Source organism: Camellia sinensis, chromosome 7 (genome assembly GCF_055761805.1).
Source record: "Camellia sinensis isolate YWXY chromosome 7, ASM5576180v1, whole genome shotgun sequence".
Lineage (NCBI taxonomy): Eukaryota > Viridiplantae > Streptophyta > Magnoliopsida > Ericales > Theaceae > Camellia > Camellia sinensis.
The window spans coordinates 68,147,022-68,170,507 of NC_138967.1; the positions used below are offsets into that span (position 1 = coordinate 68,147,022).

At 34.8% G+C, this 23,486-nt stretch overlaps 1 protein-coding gene across 1 annotated transcript; it reads left to right on the forward strand.

The window, feature by feature from the left end:
• The first annotated feature begins 638 nt into the window (after nucleotides 1-638).
• On the forward strand, nucleotides 639-21,692 carry LOC114312986 (2-isopropylmalate synthase A). The gene is made up of 12 exons (XM_082878107.1): nucleotides 639-1,533; nucleotides 3,161-3,374; nucleotides 3,456-3,536; nucleotides 6,150-6,242; nucleotides 6,342-6,428; nucleotides 11,557-11,657; nucleotides 14,156-14,189; nucleotides 14,293-14,367; nucleotides 15,409-15,492; nucleotides 15,588-15,722; nucleotides 18,856-18,998; nucleotides 21,290-21,692. The coding sequence occupies exons 1-12, from the start codon at nucleotides 881-883 to the stop codon at nucleotides 21,420-21,422; spliced, it is 1,833 nt and encodes a 610-aa protein (XP_082734233.1). The 5' UTR covers nucleotides 639-880; the 3' UTR covers nucleotides 21,423-21,692.
• Nucleotides 21,693-23,486: the final 1,794 nt, after the last annotated feature.

Sequence of the window (23,486 nt, forward strand, 5' to 3'; positions counted from 1 at the left end):
CTTGTCTTTATAGCCATTGGGGTGTTTTAGGAAGTTGGTAAAAAATTGACTTTTGATTTTTTACTAAGTTTTTTAGTTTTTTTGGAAGTGATTTGGGAAGTTGGTAAAGAGCTATTTTTTTTGATTTTTGATTTAATATTTTGTAAAAGTGTCACATCACTCTAAAATGACCAAAAATATCCTTGCTTTTTAATTAGATTTACAATTTTGCCCTTTGACATGTCAACACTATTTTGAATTAATTAATAATAATTTTTTCAGAGGGTAGTTTGGTAAATGAAGAAGCTGCGTTTTGGGGTCTTCCCAAATGGTGGGTTTTGACTTTTTGCATGGTGCTGCGTTTTTGTTGTTGTTGCCAAACGCTGCGTTTTCGGCTTCTTCCCAAAACGGCACATAATAACTTAGTGCCTCAAACTTTGAACAATAGAAAATTCAAGATTGGATTTTTTTGCCAGTGCGCCTTATTTATAATACAATAATGATTCATCCCACTAAAAATATCACCACTAATAGCACTAATGTATTAAAAAAGTAAAAAAAAAAAAAAAATACAACTCCAAGACCAAAACATCACATCATTAATGGCGGGATCCACTGCCACCTAATTAGTGGAAGCACTAATTAGTACTCCCAAGCATTTTTTTTTATAATATATTAAAAAATATGATTTCAAACAATTTTAAATTTCAAATTATAAATATAATATTGAATTAGTAAATTAATGTTTTTAAAATATGAGTTTCAAAATTAAAAATTAAAAGTCATCCTGGATTTTGACTAGTCTCAAGTACTCCATTAAAAACCCGTAACCTCATCTCTGTAGGGTTTTAAGTTCCAACCTCAAAGAGCCATTGAAAACTCTCTCTCTCTCTCCCCATCAATGGCGTCTCTGTTCCCCAACCCCAATTTCACACCCATTTCACACTTCATCAAACCCACCACCACCACCCCAACTCGCGTTCTTCTCTATTCCAACACCAAACCGTCAAAATCATCAACCCCATTCACCGCCATTTTCTGCTCCTCCTCCAGTCCCCGATCTCGGCCTACCTACATCCCCAATCGCATCCCGGACCCCCACTACGTCCGCATCTTCGACACCACCCTCCGCGACGGCGAACAGTCCCCCGGCGCCACCATGACCAGCAAGGAGAAGCTCGACATCGCCCGCCAGCTCTCCAAGCTCGGCGTTGACATCATCGAGGCCGGCTTCCCCGCCGCCTCCAACGACGATCTTGAGGCCGTCAGAGTCATTTCTCAGGTGGTCGGTAATTCGGTCGATGAGGATGGTTTTGTGCCTGTCATTTGTGGCCTTGCTCGATGCTGTAAGAATGATATTGATGCTGCTTGGGAGGCTATCAAGTTCGCCAAGAGGCCCAGGATTCATACTTTTATTGCTACCAGTGAAATTCATATGAAGAACAAGCTCAAGAAGAGTAAAGAGGAGGTTTTGGAGATTGCGGTCAGTATGGTCAAGTATGCCAGAAGTTTGGGATGTGATGATGTTGAGTTTAGCCCTGAAGATGCTGGACGGTCAGTTTCTTTCTTTCTTTTCTTCTTTCTAAGGGCATGTTTGATTAGTAGGATTATAGCATACCCTTGTTTTTTATTGCAAATTGTGTTAACCGGATTACATGTGCAGTGGACATTCAATTCGACAAAATTTATGAAGTTTTAATATTAAGAGGGTCTGGGATCATAATTTTCAAGTACTTATGAAAGACAAAAAAAATCAAAATTTATTCAGAATAAATTTGGATAACTAATCCTCCACTAATTCATGGGAATTATTAATGCTTTCACTAGTAATTCTGTTAATCACACAAGGCCTAAATTTTATAATGGGTATACAAGAAGCACTATAAAATTAGTATAATTACACTGATAAGATTAAAACAATCCAAACTAATGCAGATAGATGTAAAGGATAAATTATATAAAAAGAGAAGAAAACATTATCCAAATTTTAGTTGTATACATCTTCCCCTCCCAGACGCCGCCTTAGCGGGACCGTGCACTTGGCCACCCATTTTATTGGAGTTGTTACTGAATATGGCAAAAGACCACCTTTTTGTGATGTTTCTTGATTGAATATTGAGGGATCAAAATATGTCATCTACTGGAATCCCAAAAGTGTTTCTATTGCACTGTCTTGAGTGAGGCTTTACATCAACTTCTCATTAATAAATAAGCATATTGTGCCTGTTCACTACCAATTTCTGCTTTTTCCTTTGTTTCTAGTTATCTATTTCCTGTTTACTTACAGTTCCATGATTTCTATTCTTTTATTGATTATGTTCGTTTCATATTTAAAGAACTTGAAGGCGTGAAACTCATTCCTCCGCATTTCTGATTTTTCTTTTCTTTTCTTTTCTTTTCTTTTTTTTGAATTTGCTATTAAAACTGAAACATTATGAAAAAATTTATCCCAAAAAGCTGGACAATAATGAATAGAAATTGACATGATTGAAGAATAATTGATGAGAGGGCAAAGAGAAGGGAAAAAATAAGGTCTATATTGCTGTTAATCCTTTGTGATTTTCGTGAGAAGTTGGCATGATGAATATGTAATGGTTCTTGTGGTATGGACGGGTGAGCCAATATTTTCTAGCTAGGGGTTATTTGCACTTCTTCTAAGACCCAATCTCTTATTTCTATGTTTTGTTAATCACTCTGATCTACATCAATGACTTGCTCTTAAATAATGTTGCATTCCCAAAGGGTAGCTTTTGAGCCTCAAGATAGTTTCATATACTAGAGATTGTGAAATTTTTTGATAATTGAGAAAAAATGGGGTCGTACAAGAATAATAAAATCTTAAATGGCAAAGTTGGTTGAATTAATCTTCTGAGTTATTGTCCATCTTAAGTAAAGAAAAAGATCTTACATCCTATAGCTTTTATTTATTTATTTTTTATTGTAGGCTTTTCACAAAGTTTTGAATTATGAAAATAGTCTATAAAGGCTTATAACGGTCTTGTTAAGTTATCTGCAGTTAATTATTTTGTGAACATCATTCCTACTCAGAGACAACTTGCTAGGATCTTGGTCTTTGTTGGAAACATCTTGTTGTTAACATAACAGTCTCTTACTTTTATTTATCCAAAAAAAAAAAAAAAAAAAAAAAAAATAACAGTATCTTACTGTTGGTCCTTAACAGATCTGATAGAGAGTTTCTTTATCATATTCTGGGTGAAGTTATTAAAGCTGGGGCTACAACTCTGAATATCCCCGATACTGTTGGCTATAATATGCCTAATGAATTTGGACAATTGATTGCTGACATAAGAGACAACACACCTGGAATCGAAAATGTTATTATTTCGACACACTGCCATAATGATCTTGGGCTTTCTACTGCCAACACATTAGCGGTATGTAATTGTATTTGTCTTATACACATTTGAGGGCCACAATACCAAGTTGTACTCATGTCTTAGCTCGTACAAATTCAGGGAGCATGCGCAGGTGCAAGACAAGTGGAAGTAACAATTAATGGCATTGGTGAAAGAGCCGGTAATGCTTCATTAGAGGAGGTGTGTGTATGTTTTGCATATGACATTTGGACTGTGTGCAGAAAGCAAATTTTGACTCTCTCTTAGTTTCATGGACACTTTTATATGGACTGCATCTATGTTACCCGAAAATGTTAATACCCTAGCGAGTTACGAATTGGTACACACGTTCCGAAACATAGTACACTTTCGTTCCGAAACATGGTACACTTAGTGATCCGAAACAATTTGCACAAGTTTTTTCTAGTATATTTCTTTAAATGTTACCTTAGGAGAGAAAAAATAAAATATAAAATATATGAACTAAAATTTAAGGTGAGTTAAGTATTAACGAGACAAAAATATAAAAAATGGATTATAATTTTCATAGAAATGATTTGCTACATACCAACCAACCAAACCAAACCAAACCAAACCAAATCAAGCCTTAAGTCCCATCAAATGGGAAAATGATTTGCGACGTGAAAAAAAAAAAAAAAAAAAAATTATTGGATACTTAATTGTTAAAAGAAAATTACTCTAGAAGTACCTTAAATTCTTAAGTGTAATATATATAAGTCTATTCTTATCGTATCACATTTTAGACCATGTGGCATACAACGTTCCCGTTTCCCTTTCATGTACCGGAACGATCCACGTTCTAGGTAATATAGAATTGCATTCTGTATGTGATAATAATGTTTTATTTTCATTTTTCCTTTTCCTTTTTCCATTTTCTTTCCCATTTTGTGGTTTTTGTTTTTGATGACAAAGTAGGGAGCAAGAATATTTTTGGGTTGCTTTTCGTTTGCCTATTGAATTTCCTTTTGCAAGATTTGTTTGCTAACCTAAATTCAGTTGGTGTATGAGTGACCAAAGTTTTTTGAGGAATTTCTAAACTGCACCTTGCGAGGCTCACGAAAAATGCACAAATGTGTTTAAGTTTAAGTGTGGTAGCAATTATGTGTATCTATTTTCGGTAAGGTGTTCATCTTAGGTGTGCCTTTTATGCATTTCACTCCTTTTCGATTGGAAAGGTGTACTAATCATAAGCTAGGTTGTACAAAATTTTAAAAATTCTAGTAAATGGTGGATTAGATAAGCGGGAAATAAACTGTCACATTAGACTTATAAGGGGTTTTCATGTAAGCAAGGGTTTTCATGAGGAAGGAAGCCAATAAAAAAAAGAAGCAAATCTAGGGTTCGAGCTGCTGATTTGAGTAAGGCTTTGATTTATAAAGCACTGGTCTTGAATTCTCTTATGATCTTTTCTTTTCTGTTCTTTTTTTGTCAATTCTACTGTAATAGGTTATAATAAGTTAAGCTAGGCATTGTTAACTTGTGCTAGTTTTGCTTTCTTGCTATGGTTGCTATTAGGTGTGCATTGTTATTTTGGAATCAGCTGTAATAATATTTACTTGTTGTCTATGTCTGGTTTTTACAATTCACTATGTTTCTATGCTTAGAATACTCTTATAATATTTGAATTTATCATTTCATTGTGTTCTATGCGTGGAATGGTTTTTATGAATTTTCTTTGCTATTCTTATTTTCTAAACTCTTTTTATGCTATTTTAATTAATTTTATATTTTATTAAAATATAAAAATTCAAAACTCAAAAGGCTTCAACACCTCGGTGTTGAGGGGTAAAATGCCTCACTTTGTACATTAACCTTTAAAAACTTTGTCAGTGACTAATGTTATGTACTTCCACTATATTGTATTGTGTAAGAGGATTGAGGAAAGTATTCATAATTTATTTTTGCATTGGCCCATGGCTATGACATTATGGAATAGATTGTTTTAGTTGGTGGAGGTTGAATGTGTAGTTCCAGCTTGATGTGTTTGGATGTTCTTTCTTGACAATAGAGGTTTTGGCTTCAACAGGAAAGCTTGAGAACTTCGGAATTGTGTTACTTGCCGTGCTTTGGGTCATTTGGTTGGAAGGAAATGCAAGAATTTTGAGGATAAGTTTGAGGATATAGGAGTCTTGTGGGATAAGATTTGTTATTTGTGTCACTTGTCGTGCTTCCATTTTTCAAGGTCACTGGTCATGTATCCTTTTAGGCTTAGGCATGTGTCAGTTATAGTATGTGTCTATGTTTTTCATCCTCATACTGCCCAAATTTTCAAACAAAGATATAAATGAATCATGGAATCTTCCACAATTATTTCTATGCCTCAAAAAGTTATGTAGGATAGCATCTTCAACATGGATACTTTATTGCAATTGAAACACCCATGAAATATCAAAAACATTAAAATTTTTGGGTTACATCTACAAAAGTAGGATTACATCTTGTTAAGCCCTTTGATGGACATGCCAGTCTGGTTGATGGATAAGTGGTGAAGCTGTATATTCTATTTTCCCTCTCATACTTGTAATGTATATTTTTGCTTTCTGTCTTGTACTTCTCATTAAGAAAATGCAAATAATACATAAATTGAAAATTTTCTACATTATGAATGTTATTATTTCTGATATTGGGTGCCATTATAACCATTTTAGCGAATATAAATCATGTATTCAATTTAACAAGTTTTCCTTTAAGGATGTTACTCAACTTAATTTTCTTAGATTTTTTTAAGGATTCTTTTCACCTTGAAATTTCTATATCGATCTAATGTGCTGCTTGCTTTTCTTTCCAATGTAGGTTGCCATGGCCCTTAAATGCCGTGGAGAACAAGTGTTAGGAAGCCTTTATACCGGGATCAATACACAACAAATTGTTATGTCAAGCAAGATGGTTATGTTTCTAGGACTGCTTTTGCAACTTTTAATATCAGTATTTCCCTTAATTAAATTGTTTGTATTGTGATTATTAATTAATGGATAATTTATCTAGGTAGAAGAGTACAGTGGACTGCATGTGCAACCACACAAGGCCATTGTTGGGGCTAATGCTTTTGCTCATGAAAGTGGTATCCATCAGGTTGGTGTTGTACTAAAAATGATTTAATGATTTGTTTCATTTACTCAGCTAGGTATCCTTAACTTCTACGTTCTTGACCTATATGGCCATGTTTTTCTTTTATTCATCATCTCATTAGTTGATGGTTCTCTACTTCTTGTCTTTGTTTTTTAAGAGCAGCTACTTTCCAATATCTTGTCCTCTTAATTATTTAGCCTTTCTATTTTATGAAACTATTTTTTCTTGTGGATGACGTTAAAAAGGGCCAGAGGATCAACATTTACCAAAGAAGACACCCCCGATCCAATCTCAACCACGTAATCCTTTGCACGATACCCATCAAATAAGAAAACCCCAAAAATTGATGCGACATAAGGACGAAACACAAATTCATCCTCGCAATAAAAAATGTCTATCAATTCCCCTTGGACGTCCACGTCGGGCCAACAAGCACAACGGGGTTCAATCCCTCCCGTATCATAGGAAAATGACTTCGACTTGGGGGCTACGTAAGGAAATCACTCATAGAAAAACACTAGAAGAAATGTTGTGAATATGAAGTTCACAACATCATATCTTCCTTTTGAGCGGCAAGTGGCCTCTTGATACATATCCAACTTCCTATCCAAGCTTCCAAGGAACAAGGGCACCAATGAAACCGGACGCCCACTTGCAAGAATGGCATCAATAGGAAACAACTCATAATTACTACCATCCTAATGCCGACCACCCAGAACACACGTAAACCAAATGCCAAGGACTTCCCCATTTTCCACCCTTCATGCTAGGCCTTGTCACTCCATGCGTCGAAGGTTTATCGTTCTTTTTTGCTCAAATCATGGTACTAATACCGCAACCAACCACCAAAGCAATTCTTCTTGAAGTCGCACCATTGAGTCCTAACATGGACTTCGTTCCTATAAATAGTCAATATCCTCCCTGCCTCATTAGTTGAGGCCTCCAATTCTGTCACAATGGCCAGTTGCCTACTCGATAGCTAGTAATAAGTAGGGTTAGCCTACCTAATATGTTTCAAACCAGTCAAGACGGTGACATCCTCCAAAGTTGGCTCGCCTCCCCCCATGGAGCTACAAAAGTGGTAATAAGTAGGGTTAGCCTTCCCAATATGTTTCAAACCAGTCAAGACGGTGACATCCTCCAAAGTTGGCCCACCTCCCCCCATGGAGCTACAAAAGTGTGGGAACTCAAGCTCTACCTAGAAAGCATAAAGTCTAAACCAGTCGGGCACTCACCTAAACAGTGACTTGTGACCACCCCAAAATGACAAAAGCAATAATTGCGGATTCTAAAAGCTTGTGATAAGGGAGATGACGAAATGCAACTTTAGTTCAAATATGGAAATCATCCTTCACACCGATGTAGTATTTGAAAGAAGGAACATAAAACGGTTAGCTCCCCAACTCCAAATAAATGGGCACAATAGAGCCTGGTTGAGTAGGGGCTTCCATTCCCTCGTCCGACTTAACACCGCCCAACAAAACTTCCGTTGAACTCTTTGCAGCCTCATCAAATAGATCTAATTTTTCTCCAAAATTTATCATAATGGCCAAAGAAAGGTGCCCAACCCCAACCCCAACCCCGGCACATCAAGAGGCTTCATTTCGTCCTTTTTGGCTTTGTAATGACACTTTCCATTTGATCTGCTCCTTTTTGAAGCACCTGCGGGCGTCACTTGTGAATCACTAGGTACATTTGTTGGGGCCAAGTTAGCACCCATTTTCACTTTTGCCATCTCCAAGTGTTTTACAAATCTACCTACATCAGGCATTCAAAATTCCAAGTCAATACTTGACTCTGCCAAAGGAATGTAGACAAAGACATGGAAACTTCAAACGAAAAGAAGTTATCTAAGGGTTACTCACTGTCCAACCCAACTAAGCTTACAAGTATGAAGCTCTAGACTTGAAGGCAACTGCAATGCCTACCTACACAATTTACTTCCAAACAAATAGAGGGTGTTGCAATTCAAGGGAGGCAAGAGCTTGTTCAATCAAAAGAAACTCACTGAAAGGGTTTTGAAATACAGCCAACAACAAATGATCCCCGCTAGCTCGCTACACCTTTATGGATAAATCTCTGGCTCAAGCAAGAAGCAAACACGTTGTGCCCAACTGAGCATTAAATTATGAAACAGTAAAAGTATGGAGCAATAACAAAAAAGTTTGAAATGTAGAAACTCACCAAAAGAAATTAGCTCAACGAAGGAGTTATAGCTTGATGACGAAAGCCGCAATCATCCCAGCTTGCGACACTCTTGGCTCGCGATACCTTTAGCTCACATGTTTGTTTTAACTTATAAAAATCGAAGCCCAAAATTTCAAGTGCATTTTGACAAAACTCTTAGAATATTTTGACAAATGGTGAATTTTTGCAACTTGCGTCACTCATGGCTCGGTACACCTTCAGCTCAGAGATTCTCTTCAATTCACGAAAAATCAAAGACCAAGTTTTGAACTTGTGCAACCACCCCCAACCCTTTACTTGATCCTCCGAAAAGATCAACAAAGAAGTTTCAAGATAGCCCAAGTGTAGATAAGAGACCAGAGCTCGCCTATAATCAAATTCGTGAAAGTATTGCTAACTGTAGCTCGAAAGACTTCATCTCACAACTTGACAGCTTGAAATCAACCAACTTTCGGGCTCACAACAACTACATGCAACTCGAAAGACTTAAGCTCACAACTCGGTAGCATGACAACTCACTCTTTGAGCTCACCCAACAATTTTTCGGCTCACAAAATTTTGATGAACCCCAATTCAAAGGATAACAAAACTTGTGTACTGAATTTGGGTTGTGCCAGAAAAAACCGAAGCTCAAAATACAAGCACAAGTGTTGATCCCCCCTTGTCTCGCTACGCACTTGAGAAACTTTAGCTCAACGAAGGAGTTAGTTCGAAGAAATCCGAAACCAGCTTACTAGCTCAATAGGCCAATTTACTTGACTTCCTTTTTCTTGGTTCAAGGTTGAACTCAATCCCTCACTGCATAAGAAGGGCCAACTTGTGACCCACCCTGGGCTAGACCACCTTTTTCCTGATTCCACAAAGAATAGCTCGCACTACAAAGGATTCTATACAAGTTTCAACCAAAACAATTCAAATTGTGCTGTTGAATCGAAAATTGAGTGAATCATTTGATTTGATATGCAATTCATTGTGATTTATTGCGAGCTCAACGAAGGAGTTAGTTCGAAGAAGTTCGAAACCAGCTTACCAGCTCAACGGGCCAATTTATTTGACTTCTTTTTTCTTGGTTCAAGGTTAAACTCAATACCTCACTGCATAAGAAGGGCCAACTCGTGATCCACCTGGGCTAGACCTCCTTTTTCATGATTCCACAAAGAACAACTCGCGCTACAAAGGATTCTATACAAGCTTCAACTAAAACAATTCAAATTGTGCTATTGAATTGAAAATTGAGTGAATCGTTTGATTTGATATGCAATTCATTGATATTTATTGTGATTCACTATGACTCATTGCAATTCAGGCCTCGTTTGGTAAGTTAACATTTTAGCCAAAAAGTCAAAAAGCCTATAATCTATACCAAAAAGTCAAAGATTCTTTTTTCTCTCTACTTTTTGCACATCTTTTTGTAAAAAACCAAAAAGCCACCCCAAACATACTAGTTTTTTTTACCTCATATTTTAGTCAAAAAGCCAAAAAATTACTAAAATAGCCTATTCCCAAACGAGGTCTCAGTTTCGTTTTTGTTTTTGGTTGGATCATGAATGAGACGACGCCAGTTTTGCCTCTCTAGCAAGAAAGAAGAGATCAATTAGTTATATTGGTCTACGTGGTTTTATATTGTATACACATATAATTTAGTTACATTGATATTTATTCCATTTACTATTTCTGTTGAAGATAATTTTATACAGTAATAACTTGTTACTGGGGTTTTGTAAGGCCTATAATTTTGGCCTCTTAGGAAAAAAACTGAGGACACTTGTAGATAGGTTGATAATAGTGTTGATTTGGAAGAGCTTTGGCTCTTCCCTCTTCTTTTTCTGCAATGTAAGACATTCTACTTTCGTTATATTCTAATGAGTTTGCTCTGTCAAAAGCTGTACTGTAAGTTTGTATATGTTATAATTGACCATAAAAAGTTCAATAAATTTATAGCATTGTGATTGGATGGCAATTCAAGCTGGATGGGTCAAGCTATGGCCTGTTTAAGCAAATTCATTTGTTGACAATCATGGAATCTAGGCTCAGGATCAGTTGTTTATTTATAAAGAAGCCTGAATCCCATGGATGGATCAATTTTATGCTGCTCGTGGAAACCTAGTTCATTTGTGGCCACAGTGGTGACTTGCTGACAAAGATCCAGGATCTGCTTTCAGAAATCTCGTCTTATAGTGACCTGATGGTGGTTTCAGTGGATTGAGTGGATAATATTTCTAGAGAACTTGTGATGGTTAGTGACATTCAATATGGGGGCATTGTGTAATATTATATGCTCACAGATGCCATCAATCAGTAGTCAGGGGTGGTAACATATACCCGTTTGGTGCCCCCAAAAGGTTGGAGAAGTTTGCCAAAAGAAATTACTACTGGAAGTTGCTTATGGCATTACCACCTTACTAATCAAGGGTTCCTGGCATTAGAAATCCTGGTAGACAATTATTGCAGTTCACAATCTCCTTCGATCTTTAGTTTACGTCTTTCTTTATTTTGCAGTAATCATCATGCCTTTTGATTCTGTTTTCCCTCTTTCTCTGTCCCATAAATCTCAATTGTTGTGAATCGTGACACTTCCATTTTACATTATATTAATTATTTTGACCAAGATACATTAGGTATATCTTTGAGGAGATGGAAAAACGGAAGGAAAACCAAAAATGTCTTCTCCAAGCCAAAAAAGTAAAACATAAAGAAAAACAATGCAACACAAACAACAACACGCATCTTTGGGAAACACTCGTGCATTTGTTTTCTTTAATCTTTACTTTTATGATCTTTTTCTTACTTTCAACTTTAGGTTTCTGTATATAGCTTTTGTTTCTTTTTGAGTTCAGATTTATAAAAGGAAAATGTCTTCGTACTTTTTCAAAAGCCCATGTTTGTTCTCATCTCTAAAATTGATTTAGACTTTCAAAATTGACTTATACTATATGTTTTGTAGGATGGAATGCTTAAACATAAAAATACATATGAGATTATATCTCCTGAAGATATTGGGCTTCACCGGGCTAATGAGTCTGGTATTGTCCTTGGAAAACTCAGGTATGCTATACCAAATTTCTACTTGGCAGATTTCTGTTTCCTTTTTCTTTTCCTTTTTTGGGCCTTTCAACTTGTTTTTGTTTGTTTTGTTCAGTTCTTTTTACTTCTTACTACCAATATATTAAATGTATCTTCTTGATGTTTTCCTCCTTCAGACGAGCATAGAAAATGCATGTTTGCACGTGCTAAGATATCATCCTGCATCTTGCACTATTGTAGTAGATGTACTGTAGACTAGATCTCCAGAAAATGGGATTGAGTGTTTGTATCTGAGGTCAAATTGTATTTGAAGATATACATGAGCAACAAAACACTTTTTCAGTGAGACCTTGACAAAACCAAAGTTATGTAATCTGAGTGGCTAACAGGCAGACAATTTGTGATCAAAGCATTGTGACACAAATAAAACCTGCTGGCTGCTTTAGAGAAAGCCAATTTCTGCTAAATTTCTAGCATTGATCAGAAAGGATAATTTGAGAATCTTCAATCAAGGGTAGTGAGATGAATCAACATGTCTAAATAAGGAATGGATCAACCTGTCCAAGCTTTGTTTCCAAGGGCTCGGTGAATATTCATAGTAGTAATAAACAAAAGATTTGTTGAAGTTGGACTGACTGAATCCCAAGCAATATATATTGGTTGATCCCAAACAAACCATAAATGAAAACATTATTGAAAGACTTACTAAAAGAGAAGTTTAGATAACTTTCCAAAACCTATATATAACATAGTGATTGCAGCTGTACTTGGATATTTGTAGTTTTCTCATTAAAAAATTACAAACTCAATCCAGTTACTGGAGTTTTTGATTTATGTGCTTTAACGATGAGCGATGTGATTGGCCTCCATCTCGAAATAATGAGCGATGTGATTGGCCTCGATCTTGAAAGATGTATTCTTGGGAAAAACTCTAGTACCATCTTGATGCGGCCCAATCGGCTAACAGCCGGCTGATCCACAATCAAGGTACTGTATGGCAATCAAATTGCTCTGCTACCATTTTGTTTGTCAAGCTGTTTAAAAGAGTTGCCTAAAAGATGGGAGGTGTGTGAATATATATATCTAACACCATCTTGATGCCGGTCAATTAGCTAAGAGATGGCGGATCCACGATCAAAGTAGCATATCTGCAATCAAACTGCTCTGATACCAGTATGTTAGGTAAGTATGCTATTTAAAAGTGTTACCTAAAAGAGGAGAGTTGTGTGTATATTTTGGTAATGAGGAATCGGGGGCTTTGTCATGACTACTCTCCCATTCCACACATAATGGGCAATTACCGGGCACAGGTCCTGGGGTGGTCCCCAAAAGGGTATCAAGGGCTTCACGGGATTTAAACTCATGACCTGTGCTTCTTGAGGCACTTATCATGGTTCAACTTGCCACTCGGTTAACACCTTGGAGTTGTGAGTCTCTGTGAATATTCATAGAATTTTTCAAAAACCCTAACCACTTTTGTACTGTGCTCTGCCATTTAGTATGGCAAAGAAATGAGCATACAAGAAAAGGTGTGACCAAAGAAGTATGGACACGGACACGCGACACGACACGAACATGTTGATACGGCAATTTTCAAAAAATGCAGGACACGACATGTGGGGGATATGCACAAAATATAATTTTATATATTTATTATATGTCATATATAAGAATATATCATTCAATGATAATAAATAAAAAATGCAATATAACACTTGTGTACATGAACTTTATTAAGTGTCCTAGGCTGGTCCATTGCACACACACTCTCTCTCTCTCTCTCTCGTGTGTGCCTGCACCTAAATTGCTTTGGTAGGGATTTGGCTGCTCCCTTTTAAGGGTTATAAATGGTGCTGCAGTCTTGAGCCTCGCAATTAGCGCTATCAGTATGGCATCATCTTTTTTTTTTTTTCCCCCCCCCTTCTTTTAACCTTAATTTTTTTTTGTCACTGTGTTGTGCTTGTCAAAGTGCTAGATGCAATGATGGTGAATATTCTGTCTGATCTATTTATATCTAAGAGAGTATTAAATATTCATATGGTCTTACTATGATGGATGTTGGTGGATCGAATCCTCTCTTTCTCCCTTTGTAGATCATTTCAATAACACTCTGTTTGAATGGAAAGGTTTGGTGAGAGAAGAAAAGAGGAGAGAATGAGGTTTCTCGTCACTTGTTTGGATGATCAATATAGTGAGAAATGGTGAGAAAGAAAGAGAAATGGTGATAAAGACAACCCCCTCATAACTTAAGTTTTGTTTTTCTCCAAAAGTGGTGAGATTTCGTGACAAACCAAAATTACTCTATACCAAAAAAAAAAAAAAAAATTAAAAGACATCCTCTTTTGATCATTCTTCATCTAAACAAGAAGGTCAGAAATCGCAATCATTTCTTTTCTTTTCTCACCTAAGTGAGGAACTACAACAATTTCATTTCTTTTCTCATCTCTCGATCCAAACGGAGTGTTAAAGTTTTCTTGAGTGACATTATAACATTTTTTGTGAAATTTTTTTGGGTATAGTGGACGTCATGCTTTGAAATCTCGACTTTCAGAGGTAGAGTGCAATTTTTTCTTTTTCTTTTTTTTTTTGTTGAGAATTGTTTAAATTTTACTTCCTGATGTCATGCAATAATAGTCCTGATTTACTGGCTTTTCAGCTTGGTTACAATGTTGATGGTAAGGAATTTGATGATCTTTTCTGGCGTTTCAAAGCTGTAGCTGAAACGAAAAAGGTAGAGGGGATTAATTTATACTTTAAAATGTTGAAGCTGATATTCTTGAAAAACTAAGTGCCAAAAAAAAGGGCATTACTGAATTAATTAAAGTCTCTGACTGGATGCAAAACTGGGGAAATTCTATTAACAACACAAAAAATCTCAGTACATACAATTTATATTGTTTGGATATAAACTTCCGAACAAAAAACAGTTGTTTGGCTATAAACTATGGAACAGAATGTACTGAACAATTCATTTTTGTTTGGAAATTTATGTCTGAACATTTGATTTTTGTTCGAAGTTTATATTTGAACGAGACAAATGGTGTGTACTAAGATTTCCCACAGTGTTCGAATAGAATTACCCACAAAACTCTTCTGTTTTTTCAATTCATACCATGATTTTTCCTGATAAGCGGGGAACATAGAAATAAGGATGCTATCTCTCTTTGATTTCATAACTAATTTCAAGTTTCTTGAGTAGATGATGGAAGAAAACCAAAGCAAATATTGGCAAAATTGTTCTTCTAGCCGTCAAACCACAATGTCAAACCACAATACATGGACATCTGGTTAAATTGAGGCTAAGAAAACTGAGTATATCATTCCATTTCCAACATAAACAAAAGCACCCAAAATGATTGGCAAAGAATTTACTGCACCTTCACAAGAAGTATGTATTGTGGTTCTACTTCTTGTGAAAGTGCAGTAAATTCTTTGCCAATCATTTTGGGTGCTTTTGTTTATGTTGGAAATGGAATGATATACTCAGTTTTCTTAGCCTCAATTTAAGAATCAGTAAAGAGGGTGCTCGCAAGGTTGCATGAATTCCCTTATTAAGTTGCATGGTCTTTGTCATGTCGCCTTTTGTGTCAATGTAAATCAGTATTCACTAGCTAAAGGTGTAATAACCTAAAACTTTTGGATTTGTTGCATAAAATAAATAACCTAAACCACTCCCTCAGCCCTCACTTTACTCAGGTCTCTTATTATTATTATTATTATTATTATTGTTATTAAATTTTTGGTTCTGTTTATGTTTTTTGTTGTGGTCCAGATTACTACTGATGATGATCTGATAGCACTGGTGTCAGATGTAGTTTTCCAGCCACAAGTTGTTTGGAAGCTTGGAGATGTTCAAGTACGTATAGACTCTACTTTTAAGTTTCAACGTAGTTGTTCATTATTCAATTAAGTTGTGACTCTTAACAATTAATTTGAATACTTGCCAAATAGGTTACATGTGGAACTCTTGGTCTCCCTATGGCAACTGTTAGACTCATTGATGTTGAGGGGGAAGAGCATATTGCATGTGCGAATGGAACAGGTCCAGTTGATTCAGCATACAAAGCGGTTGATCTCATTGTGAAGGTTTGCCGCAGAAACTTGTATTTTCTTCTCCCACTATATCCTATGAGGCTTGATAATAGTTAGAATTGTATGAAGAAGAAAAGAAAGAGAGACGAGCGAGAGAAATAATCTGCAAGAAAAGAGAGGCACTCTAAAAATTAGGGTTTTCCTCTCTTACCTCAATACATTTGTATTAAAAGGTAGATAAATTAAAAATATAAAAAATTCCCTCAACACAACTTAATACTCCCCATCAAGTTAGTGCATAGATATCTCTCATGCTCAACTTGCACATAATATGATGAAACACCTTGCCACCCGGACTTTCAGTTAATACATCAACTATCTGGTCTTCTGGTTTCACTAAAGCATATAAATCACACTATTATTCAATTTCTCATTAAAAAAATAACTCAACTCCAAAATTACTATCAATGAACAAGCCAGTTACCAATGGCTATTGTTGATAATGATTTAACTATTCGTTATCAACAATCAAAATTTATGGTGTTGAGGACTTATTTTTCCAAAACCAGAACCAAATGACTTATTTATCAAAAACTAGAACCAAAGTCTACAAAACAGTTAGTTTAGGAATGAAAAAGAGCATACACGCAATTTTAGTTTGAATTATTACTCAACAAAGCCTCATACCGATAATTTGAAATCAGCCAGATGAATCTTGTTTTGCCATTCGGCTCAATAGTTCATAACTTCAACCAAACAACACACTATCATGTCTTCCTTTACTTTCTTAACCCACAATGATTTTAGCCTTCCTCTTCCTTTGCATTACCCTTAATGAGAACAATGCCTTCCTTCATTACACTATTATTAGTCATTGGTTTGCATGCTCAATTCATTAGTCTTTTGTTCCTCCCATTTTTTCATTAGGTGATACTTCTTTAATGAGTTAATTTTAGTTTGATTTCATATCATGATATATCAATATTTACATTTCACAAGTCTGTTGGAGATAATATATTCTGATATCTTCTAATATCTTTAACAATATAATATTATCTCCAACACTCTCTCTCAAGTTGGAATACGGAATGCTTAAAGTGAAGTGTCCAACTTGAACTCGAAAATATGATGATCATTACAAACAACTATAATGAAGTTGTCGAAAGAAAACAACAATTGTAATCACTCTCTTCAATGACAACTTCAAAGAACATAGGTAAGAAATCAGCATCTTGCAACAAAGAAACGTGCATGGAATCAGTTACGATGGCAACAAGAGAAACCAACTGAGAGAGAGAAAGCAACAAGACCGAAGCAATGACAAATCACCACAAACAGAAAGGCCGAAAAAACGGCATCCCGCAAAGAATGCTACCAAACACACCGGTGGCCCAAAAACAAAAAGGAACCAAATATGTGCTTACCACGTCAGCACAAGGATTCTAAAAGGGTAGAGAAGTAGCCGAAAAACTCAGTATATCACATAACAATGCTATCAAACACACTGGTAGCCTCGAAATAAGTAAAAAACACAAAGTTTGCTTACCACTTCAACAAACTATTAGTCAACTTAAGGAAGAGAGAAAAACACTTTGATAACAAAAAAAGGTGGAGTAAGAAAGCACTCCAGAGAAAAACAAGCCTAGGGTTTGGTTGACTCTGATACTAAGTTTAATTTTGTAATAAGGCAATAAAATTGAATATGGAGAGAAAATAGAGACAGGAAAATGAAAAGAAATAACACGAAGGCTTAACATGGTTCGGCCAATATTGGCCTAAATCCACACACACACAAAGCCCTAGGGGGCTACATCTTTCATTCACTCAACTTTATACTCTTGTTTACATGATACACCATATATATAGAATGGGAACAAATCATGGGGTCTCCATATATTCTGATATCTTTGACAATACAATATTATCTCCAACAAAGTCTTTCATATTCTTATACCAAGCTAAAAACTGTCAGCCCTTGATTAGATTGGGATGACAAAGGTTTTGCATCATGGTCTAGTTCTAGAGTTGGACAAAGAAGTGATATGTTTGTGGTGAAACCAACCAATATGTCCTTAAGAAAGGGGCATTAAGCTATGCACTTCATGCAACTTCAATTCACATTTAAGGAAACATGTAACAGAACTTCATAGGGGAAATTATTTTTAGTAGACCTTATGGTCCATTCAAGCTGAGTAAGAAGGGATGGAAACATATTATATGTTCATGTATGATGAAATGATTTAAGTAGAATTACATTCACTTAATCACAATGCAGTCAAAAGAAGCAATGCATTTTAGAATGTACTAAAAAAATTAACAAGTTTCTTGTTTGGCCAAATTTTTTTCATTGAACTGCTGATTATCAGGTGATTACAATATCCTTCAGAGGCATAATAATATAAAAATAGTGGATAGATACCATTTTTTGATAGAAAGCTGTGTTTCTTTTCTAGTTTGTTTTTTCCTTTCTCTTTTTTGTTCTTAGACATGGGAATTTAAATATATATCTACTGTTCATTTGAATCTTCAATTAGCATATCGCAGAGTCATTATCCTAATCAACAAATAACTTACTAATGATTAAGCTGAATCATATGTATGCAAAACAAGAGAACTTCTAGTCTGCTATTGTCAATGTAGCCAGTTTTGTAGCCTTGATCCTTTGTATCCGTTTGGCCTGCTAAATAAGTTCGTAATTATTTTTTTTTTTAGAGTAGAATTATCATAAAAAACTATGGTATATGCTCGGAGAATTTAATATAAATTTCTTGACGAAGAGTGTAGTCTAGGTAAAGTGAAGAAAGGACTCACTATGTGATATTTATCATAAACTTGTTTTAAAACTACTTTTACTGTAAAATATGAATGATACCCTTTTTCAATTATAGATTTTAATGGAAGCTTTGGGGTATTATCAGTCTTTTTAATGTTCTCTATTTTGAAATGAGATGATCTCACAATATGGGCTTTGTTATGAGAAGCCCTTTTCCATCAAGATATACCAGCAGTGACATTTAAACTATACACAGCATGAAACTCAATGCTTGCTCTTTGAGTTGTGTATCTCTTCTTTTGTTGTTAGACATTTATCTCAACTTTGGACATCCATTTTAACTGTGGTCATACCGAATGATTCATTCAGCATGGGAAACTATTTGTAATGACTCCTCTTTTTCCATGTATGCAGGAACCTGTAACACTTCTTGAGTACTCCATGAATTCTGTAACGGAAGGCATTGATGCCATAGCTACTACCAGAGTTTTAATTCGTGGGGAGAACAACCACACATCAACTACTGCTACTGGAGAAACTGTCCATCGTACATTTAGGTGTGACAAGCGCTTGAATCTTCTTTTCTTCTAAACTGGTTTCTCTTTGTTTTCCCTCCAAATTCCCTTTGCTTGAATTACACACATGCTAAGAAGCACGGGCACAGACATGCTGACATGTCAATTTTCAAAAAACATAGGACACGACACTTGAGAGACACACAAAATATATGATTATATATATATATATATATTAATTGTAATATATATGATTATTATTGCATTCAAAATAATAAAAAAAGTATAACATTAATACTAATTCTTAAAGTTTAAAGGAGGATTTAATAGGCATAAATCTATTATATATTTCTTTTAACATTTTATCATCTAAGTTATTTTATTCAAACTTATAATGTATTTCATGTAAGTGATAGACATGTAGCATCCGAAGCATGTCTAGATCTAAAAAAAAATTTAATGACACATTTGGATGTGTGTCCGACAAATGTTGAGAAGTGTCCAATTAGTGTTGGTGTTAAACATGGACACTCATCTTGTTAGAAGTGTCTGTGCTTCGTAGCACATGTGTATAGATATTTATATGTATATACATAGAAAATTAGATGTTTTGTCATGGTAAAAAATCTTTGGGTTTTAAAATCTGGGAGTTTTAAATGAAGTTTCAAGAATAATAAAAGTAGTACCCTACATTTTTAGCATTCATCAACTTGACATATCGTTAATGTGTCATATATGTGTCCCATATCAGTATCTATATTTTATAGAAAGTCAGGATATATGAATATATATATATATATATATTTAACGAATAAAGAAGTAAATATACAACAATTTTCATGTAATGCTTTTAACTTTGAAAGGGAAAACACACACACATGGAGCAATATAAACAGTTAGACATTGAAATGAAATTTTTAAGGGACCTGTTGAAAATTTAAAAAGTAAATTTGCTACTAATCTTAAACTAATATCTGAATCATAAAGAACATAAAAATATTTTTACAAACGTATTCTAGTTGTACCCTTATTCTACTTTTGTAGGTTTTGTCATATCACCATATTTGTATAATACTGTATTCCTGTCTTGTATGTGGGTCTGTGCTTCATAGCCACTAGCCACATGTTCACCCAGACCGCTCCAAAGCCACACACACACAACTGAATTCGCCCAAGCTGGTTTACAGTTTCACCCTCATATATATTTATAGCTATACATATCACACCCTAGCACAAACAAACCATGGCTACCAACCCCCCATCACACGGCGCACACCACGTTAATTATATATTACTGCTCAGCCACCCACATCTGCCATACATTCATCACTCGAAACACACAAACCAGCACCGACCTCACCCTTTCTCTCTTACCTTACTCTCCCATGACACACCATCCACAAGATACTCATACCAGAAGCACATACACGGTGCCATGTTTGGCACACACTCAAAGCACACCATCACCTGTGAAAATCACACATGTGCACACACTGCTCCTGTTTTCTTTACGATACGACAATTGCCAACATGCTAATGAATTGTTTTCTTATGAAGTCAAATTTTAATTTTATCAAATAAAGTGACCAGTTGTGTGTGTGCATAAGAGTTCAATTCCACACAAAATATTTAAGCCATTAGAATATGCAATATGTGGACAGTTAAATAGATGCAAAATAAAAATGCCAAAATTAATTATTAAAATTAACAGGAATCTCACAATCTGCTGCCTTGAAATAATTTCGTCATTGACATTTCTAAAACTCACTTAAACATGTAACAGTTTACTTTTTAAGACCAAGGAGTTAGCCTCATGGTTGAGGTGTTCCCTTACTTGGTGTGAAGCCTACGTTTTAGTCTTAACGTTGCGAATGTAGGATTCCTTACCCTATTCCCTTTCCTTCTCTTCTTTACCAAAGAAAAAGAAAAACTATATACTTTTAAAATATGTTATTTATAGAAAAATGATTTATCAAAAAAAAAATGTTATTTATAGAAAAATGGGTATTACATCATGTAGTTCACAATACTTACATATAGATATACTTTGAAGGGTATGAAAGTATGCCATTTATGAGTTTGATTATCACAAATGGCATAACTCAATATTATGGGAGTCATAACTAGAAAAAAATGAGTTATAACTAAACAACACATAAGATATAACAAAGAACACTTGGATCATAACCAAAATAATGTCATAACCAATATTAGAATGAGTCATAATTAACAACACAATACCAAAGACACAAACGTCATAACTGGGGGGTGGATGCGGTATAGAATTTTGCTACTTTGAATCATATGATTTATTCTCTTTCTTTTGGCGACAGTGGAACTGGAGCAGGAATGGATGTTGTTGTCTCGAGTGTCCGAGCATACATCAATTCCTTAAACAAGATGTTAGGTTTCAAGGACCAATCCAAATCAAAGATGAATGCAGGAAATTCTCAAGTGTCAGCATGAAGATACAAGGAATTAATTTTGTGTTTTCCATGTTAGTTGTACTAAATAGAAGAGTCAGTTGATTGCTTTTTCAACTCTTCTCCTTGATTTGTGCTTTCTAGGGGACAGTTTTTGAGGGTGCTTAAAAAACCTGAAAAATGTGTGATATAGACTATTTGTTGAACATCTTATTTTAATCTGTCGAAAATTACATTTGGACTTAAAAGCAGCTGCTTTTGAGAACCATTCAGACTTTTGTCTGCTTCTGAAACATATATATTGTTGCAGCTATTATTTATTGTGTCCCTGTTCATCAAGGTGACCAATGTCTCCGGGTGTTGAACTGATATTTCTATTACATCTTTTATTTTCTCTGTGTGTTTTGTTTGTTGTATTACAATTGAAGTTGGCTGTGTAGCATTGATGACATTCACATTAATGAGAAATCTTACGTTTGAGAAATTAAGATTTGATACTTTAGGCTATATTTGGTATACAAGAATGGCATGAAGTGAGAATGGAATGACTAATCTCATTTTTTGTTGAAATATAATTCCCACTAAAGTCATTAGACAGAAGAAAGAAAATGCAATGTTGGAATGAGTCCTCATGGATAATAGGATAATTTTTCAATTCAATTTAAGAGATTTGGGACATCTTATAAATGTGAAATTGGTGGACAGAATACCTTTTTTTTTTCTTCTTCTTTTTTTTTTTTTTCTTTTTATGGCTGGAGAATTGGCAATTCCTTTTGATCCATTGTATAAAAAATTTGGAGAGAGAATTGTCTACGAAGTAAGGTTGTACAATAGAACCCTTCTTTTTAATTTTCTTATTTTGCAAACTCGGTAACAAACTAATTTGATAGTTGAGTTATTCCTATTATTTAATTTAGGTAGATCTATTTTAAATATTAAGATTTTATAAGCAAAATATATATATATATATATATATAAAATAAAAAAGAAGTTTTGGCCTTAGCAAAGGAACGGAGTTATTCACCAAGGTTCTTGTGGTAAGTTGGCATGTAGTTGCATTTTAGAGTGCAATGAGAAAAAGTCAAGAGTTTGACCTAATGGAGTAGCGATGACTTTTTAAGTAGTACATTAATTTTACTAAACAAATTAACAAATTGTTTCATGTTGACAAAAAAGAAAAAGAAACGAAGGAATAGAGTCATTCAATAGATAATTGCTCATGCCGCCTAGTTCTCTATATGGTTTCCCTCTGCAAATTGAATATTTTACCCTAAATCAATTTAGGGAAGCCATTAGAACAAAATGGAGCAGCTTGGTTTTGTTGGGTTTATACAAAATATATATTCCCAGATGAGTCTTTTTCATGTATTGTCCCTTTTATGTCATGTCAGATTGGCTACGAGAGATTGAAATATTAAATTTAATGGTTTGTTTGTTTTAGTAGAATATTTTTTTCTGTATTTTGGAAGCATATGATAGGATGAAAATGGAAAGTAACTCCCCTTGCATATATATGGTGTTAGAGGTTAATTGTTAGTGTTTGAGAGTTCAGTTAGAATGCTGAGGGTTGGGCAACTTCAATGGTGAAGTCAAATTTGTGCTAAATTTGGTTGAAAGTTTGACAAAGTTACTCTCGGTTATATTATATTTGTTGTCAAAAATCTAACTACTCCTATTGAAGTTCGAAACTTCTACAAATTAAACTCACAATTAGAAATTCTAAAACTATAGAAAATTCTACAAATTTTAAAAACTTAACAATATCAAAAATTATAATTACAGAAATTGAATAAAAAATTACATTGATAATCATAATTTATCCATATTAAAAAAAATATTGATACTTAATTGGACCAATAATTTGGTTGATGAAGATGTGAAATATGATTGTACCAAAATAACAAGTTATTATTAGAGTGGTGTAACTATTTTTGACCGTTGGGTTATTACTCCAATGGTCATTGCAAAATTAGCAATGTTAAAGCTATTTTTTGGCTAGTTATAGTACCAAATTTTTTATTTTTTGACAAATGTTGCTTCAATGGTGAAGATTGGAGAGAGAAGATTTGATAATGAATCAAATTATAGCTTTGATAATGAATTTTAC